Below are 9,459 nucleotides of genomic sequence, written 5' to 3' on the forward strand. Positions count from 1 at the left end.
TCAAAATATATGGTCAAATATTCAAACTCATTTGAATAATTCCATGCAAATCATGATAAACCACACGCAGCCTTACACATCATTTCTATACATGTGTATTTAGTTTGACTCAATTTGATCAATTTATTAGAACTACTCACATAAATGCAAACATATCCGCTGTTTGGATCGTCACACTGTGTTTATGCAAATTTAACCTTTTCTGCTGAATTCAGACTGCCTGTACGAATGATGATCATTGTGTATAATAACGTAAAATATCAGCCGAAGCATCAGCTTTAATCATAAGCCTCTATTGGCTGAGCTGATTTGCAATATTTCCACATGCCCCCTGACACGTGCAAAAAATACCCTCTGTGGCAGGCCCACATATATCATTCCCCATTTGGACTCACTGACCGAGAGCTGGAAGACATTCTCATCGACTCTGGAAGTCTTGAATTAGCAACAAAAAGTCTGAATTTAAAATATAGGCTTCCTAATTCTGCTATTTACATTTCATCCAACCCAAGCCAATGTAAATAAACGCCATTCTTTCAAAGAAAAAAATTTGTAATTTTAACAAACTTATTGAGCAATTTAGATGTTTTGTTTAAAACAAAGCTGTGTGACAGTGCTTTCCAGAGGTCTGTGGTGTATAAGGTGGTAACTGTGTCCTGCTCTGTCTTCCTGATGGTTGAGAGATCGCAGCACATTGATTTACATGGCCTTTCTCTGCCATATCATCATTACATGAGAATGCAATCAGTCAAAGCTTTATAATAAATAATGCAATGATAGAGACTACATCCTGCCACCGTCATATGTGAGTACACACAAAAAAAAGAACACATGCTGGCTTTCTACCTCAGTGAAATGCTGCCTCGTTCCCTTTGAAGGATTATGAAGAATGTCAATTAAATGCCAGTACGGTGGCTCTTTGCTAATGTGGGCCGGGGTGTGGTTGTTTACCTCCAACCGAAAAGGAAGTGAGAACAACCTCAAGTTTTCTGATTTATAAACCACACAGGGGGCGAAAGGTTTTCACAAAGACAATCAAATCTGTTAAAATCAGCTTTGATTTATTCTTCGGGAGTCTAACCGTCTTCTTTACCGAGGTGGAGGCGATGCTGAGGATGAATGCAGGGTTCACCGTGGACAGGCCACCAGTCCATTAGAGGACAAACGCAGAGAGAGATAGGTCAAACACTCGCATTCACACCCAGGGGCGCCGTTCAACCTCGAATGCTTTCGCACTGTAGGAGAAAACCCACACACAGGCCGACGGTCCAAACTACACAGAGAAAGGACGTCTAGCCCCAAACCTGAGCCAGAAACAGTCTTAGCATGAACGGTAATGTCATGTACTTCAAATATTGAGTGATTTTAGATTTTCCTTGCAGAGTTTTCACACAGTCATCAAGTAGATTCCAAACTCCTGTGCGGTGCGGACTGGATGCAGGGGACCTCAGAACCTTATCACTGAGGACGAAGTGCTTTAAAGGCATCATTCAAACTTCAGTGCACAGGGTTAATTTTCACACAGCGTTCAGCGAAGTCAAATCCCTCCCTTCTGATAGGGATTAACTCAGATGTTAATTAAATAACAGCCAGTGTGCTGCTGGTCCATAAACCAGCCATGTGTGAGGTGCGAAGCGCTCGCCCCGTCCGCTTGTTTTCTGGACGCCGAGAGTTAAAAGTTGTATTTGAAACGCCGGCACTCTGCTCGGAGTTGTAGCCCTACGCTCAAGTACTGGTTAATTCAGAGCACGGCTGGAAGTCCATCTGGTCAGAGTATCACCCTGAACATCCACAGAGTGCACTCAACACTGGAAAGAAACCGCCGGGCGCGCTCGCTCACTCGCTCGCTCGCTGCTGTAAGCTGCTGGAGTGGCGTCTCTTCCTGTAATGGTAATGTGATGTACAGCCAGTGTCGCTCGCTGAAGCAGCTGGCCATAAGTAAAGAATTGAAGCGCTGACATTACTTAGAGCTTAATTCTATCTGCATAGTTATTATATTTTTGCATATATTGTTTTTGGATTTTTTTTTTTTTTTCGAGGCTGCTTTTTTGATGTGGAATTATTTGTTATTGCATTAATATTGTTTTCTATTTATTAAGGGAAAACTCATTTAAAAGTTTAAAGTTTTTCTACTATAGCCCCAATCACAACATAGAGAGATCATGACAGGCTTCCATAAGAAATACAAGAGAACAAACCAAGAATTCCACATCAGTCAGCATTTGAAAAAGTGGAAAAGAAAAATCACACTTTCAGTTCCACATTGAGGAATCCTGGCGGATGTAGAGAGATGCAGGAATTAAAGAGAGCAGACCACAGGACAGAAAGACAGAAAGTTGTTGACATGGAATTGTCACATATCATATAGACTGATAAGAGAGAAGTTACCTCATTAATAAAAGGTTTAACGATTAACTAATAGTGGTCCAGGGTGACCTGAGACGAGGGATGGGAAATGAAGGGTTTTAAAATTCCGATTCCATTTTCAATTCTGCTCAACAATTTGATGCTTTATTAATTCTCTTATTGATTCTCATTCAGAACAATGGTGCTAACATGATAGGCAGTGTTACTTAGTTACTTAGTTACTTAGTTAGTTAGACAATCTCATTTGTTAGCTTTATTAAACAGGACAGTTCAATGCTGTCTGATGGCTGAAGACTCTTCTTCACCTTCTCCAGAAATCTCCAACCAGCCGCTCTCTCAGGACAAGGTGTCCGGCGTCCTTTAACTGTTTCCTTACGCTGCATACGAAAATAAACACACTTAGAGGTCAATATTTCTTGTATTTCTTTCAAGTACATAATTGCACTCATACTTGAGTATAATAATACACATCATGTACGCTAATTTACACTACCTTTACTCAGATATCTGCTTTGAACGTAAACATTTTATATAGATAAAAATGTTTTAATGCAAAAAGAATGGTTAAAGAGTCATTGATAATAAGAAATGTATTTTTGAGAAGAGGTTTTTACTGACAATATGCTCATATTTTAGAGTAATACCTTGCACATAACAGTAATTGTGCTTTAATGTTGATTTTTACCACTCGTTCCACCTCTGCCATTTCTACGCCGAGTATCGGTAAATTCGCAGCGCTTTTAGAGGTCCCTGTGGCATATTCAGGGCTTCGTCCTCTTCAAATATTCAGAGTGCATTCTGGACTCTGGCCAACCGGGAGGTGCTGCCCGTGTTAAATGTTTATACCAAACGCCAAATGGGAGCAAACTCACCCCTGATGATTCCTAACAGGCCAGCTTCCACTTTGCATTGTGAAATGTTTTTTTTTTGTTTGTTTGTTTTTTGTTTTTTTGATGTTTTCTCAGTGCTTTTTGATCCATAAAAGAAGTGAGATGCATCGTGGCAATACCTTTAAGAAAGTATTAGAACATTTCAGTGAATATTTCTACTCTCTGAACCCGTGTGTGTCCTTTTAATGGAGCACCCACCAGAAGTCAGGGGGGTAAATAATTTATGACGACATCGGGGTTATTTAATCATTATTTCAACCATAATTAAATGTCCTATAGCGTTCCATTGATTTGCCCGACCTTTGAAGTCAGGCCGGTGCGGTTGTGATGTTTGTGCACGCGTGTGTGCATGCGGTTTGCGTAAGCGTGTGGGACCTGCCTCTCCCGCCGCTCTCGGAGGGGAAGATCAGAGCAGGTGAGGCCACGTGTCTCCGTGACACATGGGTGAGGGGGTTGCCAAGGTAATTGGCTTGTTTGTTTATGTTGTCTGCCTCCCAAAAACACGCCATTGTTTGTCTTGTGCCACAGCGCCTCGTTGCTAATTGCACACGCAGGTCATTAAATCTGTCTGGGTTAGAAGAGTGAAGCAACTCCAGCTTTTCCTCAAGTGACGTCTCCACTGTGGAAAAAAAAATAGAAGACGAGACAATCAGGGATTTCTTGATTTTTTTTTTTTTTTTTTTTTATCCATCTAATCAAATTAAATGTCAAAACCCAATTCTTCTTTTAGTTAATGACACCAGTAATTACTTATTTAAAGTCTATGCTTATGTAAAAATGCCATGAAATTTGATGTAATGTTTCTATTTGGGCTGATTGATTTATTCTTAGCAATATGCCGTCAGCACGCTGCGATGTGGGAACCCCCTTGTCCGAACAGACTTTACATGTACCTGCCATAAGGTGTGCAATGTAGGGGAGCAGCCAGAACAGATCTTTGACCCGAACCAACCATATGGCTGCGAAATGATTGCCCAAGTACACGCCATATGGTAGAGAAATGGCTGCCCCCGTCGCTGGCGTTGGGTTTTATCGCGGCGCGCTCCGAGCAGTTCACGTTCAGGCTTTTTATTTTTTTTGTTAATGAAGTTGCCGCAGTTTTCTACATTTATTTATTGAAGGAGAGGAAAAACACAAACGGCCTGGCGTCATAAATCACAGTCATCTGGACGTATCACCAAGATTTCAGTGAAGGTTAAGCGTCCTCTCAGGATGCAGGACAGATTTTTGGAGCCCGTGCGAAAGCTTGGACAACAAGCCTCCAACCGGCCAGACGCAAAGTACAGTCATCAGTCATATTTCACTGACCCTGCGGTGCTTAGCCAACTAATAAATAATATTTGACGTATCAGTTTACCAATGGGCCTGGAGGAACGGACCGTATGGAGGCTGGACAGTGATTGAAAATATACGGTTTTATTCTCATTCCAGCTGAAGGTGTCCGCTCCAGCAGATCCTCCAGTCACTTTAAAACTTTTGTCTTGTGATTCTCAACACAACTAGAAAGACGTCAGTAATCACGACATTACTGCCGTGAGCCCACTGACACGTTGTCATGTCAGGAATGAAAACATTTGTAATGCTGTCGTTAAGATTAGCTGGTGACAAAAACAGGCTGGATGTCGGCGCCCTTATGTACGATCTATAGCGCGTTAGATCAGCCCGCTCCGGTTTGACTTCCTCTGTGTCATTGAAAGCACATCTGCAAGGCCCCACGGCCTCCTACTCCCTTCATCCGCAGCCAATGGCGTGTGCATGTCTGCATGTGTGTGTGTGTGGAGGCGTGTATGTGAGCAGTCCTTGACTGCAGTGGATGGGTGCTGATTAGCCGGGCTGCCGGGGTCTTTTGTGCTCCTCAGACGGGGGTATAATTGTTCTTTGTTCAGTGCTCAGCATCGCTTTGAAGTCTCTCATTCAATTTATGTCCTTACAGATTCTCTCTGGCTTCTCCCTGCTTTATGGTATCCACCCTCGCCTTTGACGCGGGGTGCCAGACCCCTGCGCCGCAGCTAAAGAGCAGCCTATAGAGATGTTCAACACATAAAACACTCGCAAGCCCATATTGATATTGACTCATGTACAAAGAGCCCCGGACAAGTATCAAGTTTCTTATTGACTCGTAACTGACACTGACATTTAGAATCAGTACTTTATTAATTCAGTGTTCCCACATTCAGTCTGACCGGAGTTAAAAGCAGCCGAGACCGACGTCTGACCAGCACAATGGAAGGAAGCCGCCATCTTGCACTGGTGGTTTTTCTTGAGGGAACCTCATTATATAAACACATATCACTAATGTTCCTCGTCTGCAGGGACGAGGAATGTCTTTTGACAGCCAGTTTGAGAGCAACAACTCTGAGATGATTGTTTCTTTTGGTCGTCGCCACATTTAAATGGAAGATAACTGGTTTCAATGAACGAAGCGGCAGTGTCGGGATTACTGCATCCAGTCAGGAGAACGCCGGCTGAGAAAGGATGTGGCACGTAGACAGACCAAGAGAAAAGAGAGAAGTGAGTGAGAGAGGGAGAGACTCCTGTTGGTTCTCATTGCCAATCTCCCTAAGGAGAGAGCTGTTTATGCGCACATGAAAAGCATTGGCAAGCAAGTCGAATTGTGTAAAGAGAGACAGAGAGAATGAGGGCAGCCTCTAAGAGAATGATGGTTGATTTTTTTTTTTCTTCTTTTCTTTGTATAGAAATGATAGTGAAAGGAGGGGAAAAAGAGAGCAGGGCTCGGCAAACCTGTTGCCTGATTCAGTTGCCAGGGGCTACCTGTTGCTAACAGTGTGTGTTCGTATGTTGTGCTCATTGTCTGCGAGCAGATAAAGAACGCGGCGGCGAACGTGCTGCGGGAGACCTGGCTCATCTACAAACACACCAAGCTGATGAAGAAGATCGACCACTCCAGAGTTCGCAAACATCAGCGGAAGTTTCTCCAGGCTATACATCAGTGAGAACACACCTTACACACACACACACACACACACACACACATGCATACACACGTGCAAACACATGTACACTACTGTCCCACAGAGCTGATGAAGCCTTTGAAATCAGCTGTACTTTCTATCCACCCACAGGTTGAATCAACGCTGATAATCAGATAAAATGCATGAATCCCTGCACACACACACACACACACACACACACACACACACACACACACACACACACACACACACACACACACACACTCACAATGATTCATCATCTACTAAAGGCCAAGTTCACTCTAGGCAAATACATTTGTGGGACGGTGATAATCAGTGCATTGTGTACTATTGCAGACACTCTGATCATCATATCATCTTTACAAAAGAGCGTTGCTGATGATACAAGTAGATAACAGCAAAACTTAATCGCACTCTCTTATTTATTCACCCAGTGTGTATTCACCCTGTTATCCTTGAATGGCCACACACACACGTGGATATCTTGTTAAAGTTTTGTTTGGCTAAAAGAGTTTTGTATCTCCTCCGTCTGGCATCTAAATTAAGTGTCCCTTTAATGTTTCTGGCTCGTTTGATCTTCCACAATGCACCCCGCTCTCGAGAACATTAGCGAGTGCCTTCAAAAGCAGGAGTCAAGAGACCCTAAGACTCATTTAATTGTAACATGGAGAGGCTAACCCTGATGCATGTGGACTGCAGATGAGAGGCGGACACAGGCACAGACCTGCCTCTGGATCAGACCTGTTAGTGTAACGGCGAGGTGAGTTCATGAAGAGGCGCAGCCGCAGGAAAGAAATCACTCTGCACTTCATTATACAATAAGAAGGTGCTTGATTTGTTTTGTGAAAGCGCAGATTGGAAGTACTAATTATTATATCGTCTTCTGATTGTCAGATAGACGGCTGCTTTTGGTTGTAGAGATTTCAAGCTCTCGGCCTTATCGTGTGTTTTTTAACCTGCGGTGTTGGAGAGCACACCGTGTGCTGGTTGGGTTTTGTACATTCAAATCCCGGGACAGACTGCAGGTAAAAAACGAAGCTGAAGCAGGCAAGGTGACCGCTCCACACACACACACACACACAGCGCTGCTGTCTGGACCCGCGGGGATTAAACCCTCTGGACCGACGACAACTGCGTATTTCAACTCTGTACCTGTGTGTCTCATGGGTGCACGTGTGTGTGTGTGTCCGATTGCAGATTACGCAGTGTGAAAATGGAGCAGAGGAAACTCAGCGATCAGGCCAACACACTAGTGGACCTCTCGAAGGTGAGACGTTTGCACTTGACACACACACACACACACACACACACACACACACACACACACACACACACACACACACACACACACACGTCGCTGTTCTTCATTTATGTACACAGGTTCGTCAGGCATGCCTAACGTGCCGTTTCCCCCCACCAAAATATACTACGGCGTTCCTCCGTTTCGGCGCTGACCTGCTCGCTTCTGTGGCTTTGCGTCTCCTAGCAACGAGAACAAGTGTTAAAACAGGGATGACTGAGTGAGAGAGCGAGGAGGAAACGCGAGGAGGGAGGGGGGCGCTCGTGTTTTTCTGTTATCGTGTGGGTGTTTGAGTGAGAATGTGAGCGCACACGTGTGTGTGTGTGTGTGTGTGTGTGTGTGTGTGTGTGTGTGTGTGTGTGTGTGTGTGTGTGTGTGTGTGTGTGTGTGTGTCTCTTTCACAACCACACACACAGGCGTGTGTGTGTGTGTGGTTGTGAAAGAGACACACACACACACACACAGAGGACAGCGAGTGAAATACCGACTTGAGAGAGGACGCAAAGATTGAGCGCGGGTGTGTGTGAGCTTCCTGAGAGCTCCAAATATTGTGATTTTGCCATCTCAGTGACTCCATCTCAATCGGCCACTTGTGCGTTTACCATGGTTACAGAGCCCAGGATGTTCGCGGCAAGGACGCTGCCTTCTTTTCATTCTCTCGCTCACGCTTTTCTCCTCAATGCTACAATGGACAGGTTCTTCTTCATTCCAACTTGTATTGTCCAGGTCGTTTCATTTCACTAACTTCGCCCTCTATTTAGCCTCTTTTACACTCTTTTTAGCTCCTCTTCCTCACAGCCATCCCGTCGGTGTATTTGTGCCTGCGGCTCATCCCTGGCCTTCCTCTCCCGTAGATGCAGAGCGTCATGTACGAGCTCATGTCCGAGCTCAACGACCGCAGCGAGGACCTGGAGCGCCAGATGCTGTCCCTGGAGCAGCGGGTGGAGCAGCTCACGGCGGGCTTCAACGCGCTGCCGGCGCACCTCTCCGCGACGCTCAGCGCCCAGCACGCCGCCCTGGTCCACCTGCTCCGGGAGAGGGATTCCAGGGACGGCAGAGGAGGGGGCGGCGGCGGCGGCGGCGGCGGTGGGGCCGTGGTCCCGCTGTCGCCGGCCGCCTCCTTACCGACCGCGACCCCGACGACGCCGGTGTCTCCGGTGCAGGCCGCGTCTCCCACACAACCCTCATTTCAGGTCTCGACTCCAGCCTTGGAGTCCCCCCTGTCGCCCCCGCCCCAGAGCCCCGAAGGGAGCCAGGAGGCCAGTCCCAACGCCTGCACCTCCAGCTGCTGAGGACAGCTCCCGGGACCAGGAAGAGACAGATCTGGGAACCAAACAGGGAGAGAAAGAGAGAGAGAAAGAGAGAGAGAGAGAGAGAGAGACGGTGTCGGCGCTCTCACTTCAGACTACAGGAGAGAAATGAGGGAGGAGGTGAGAAATGTGCGGCGATCCTCTGAAACTAACGCTTCACGAGGGAGGGAGGAACGCGGGACGACGAGGAGGAATAATGGGATTAAGATGGAGGGCCGGTATGACTGATGAGACATGTTAGCAACTTTGGGGTGCTTTTTCTTGACGGAGGAAGGAGAAGAAAAATGGAGACTCTACAAGGTGTGAGGGGGAGGAAGGATGTCAGAATGCTGAGAAATGGAGGTGGAGAGACTGGGGAGGGGGAAGAAAAGAGGAGGAGAAATAACGAGGAATAATTATATGAACTCCTAAATGGAATCCACTCCAATTACTGAAAAAGGCCTTTTATTCTCTTTATCTCTCTTTCCTCTTTCTCCGTCTCTCCCTCCGTTCTTCCCCCTCTCCCAATCTCTCACTTGCTTCATCAGGAATTAATGACCATGACTTTTTATCCTTATGATGTATTTTCTATCTGAATGCTAATTGTGTGTTAACGAGCATCCCTTTAACAGAAGGTTCGATCAATACGACCATGATAA

General features: G+C 45.6%; 1 protein-coding gene across 1 annotated transcript in view; it reads left to right on the forward strand.

Annotated features, from left to right (window-relative positions):
- The window catches only part of kcnn3 (potassium intermediate/small conductance calcium-activated channel, subfamily N, member 3), a 52,663-nt gene extending 43,204 nt beyond the window's left edge, over positions 1-9,459 (forward strand). Inside the window, exons 7-9 of the mRNA XM_030102179.1 lie at positions 6,080-6,207; positions 7,409-7,478; positions 8,366-9,459. Of these exons, the coding sequence (XP_029958039.1) occupies positions 6,080-6,207; positions 7,409-7,478; positions 8,366-8,803 (636 nt within the window). The 3' untranslated portion in view covers positions 8,804-9,459. The remainder of the gene's footprint in view (positions 1-6,079; positions 6,208-7,408; positions 7,479-8,365) is intronic.

Source organism: Salarias fasciatus, chromosome 11, assembly GCF_902148845.1.
Source record: "Salarias fasciatus chromosome 11, fSalaFa1.1, whole genome shotgun sequence".
Classification (NCBI taxonomy): Eukaryota; Metazoa; Chordata; class Actinopteri; order Blenniiformes; family Blenniidae; genus Salarias; species Salarias fasciatus.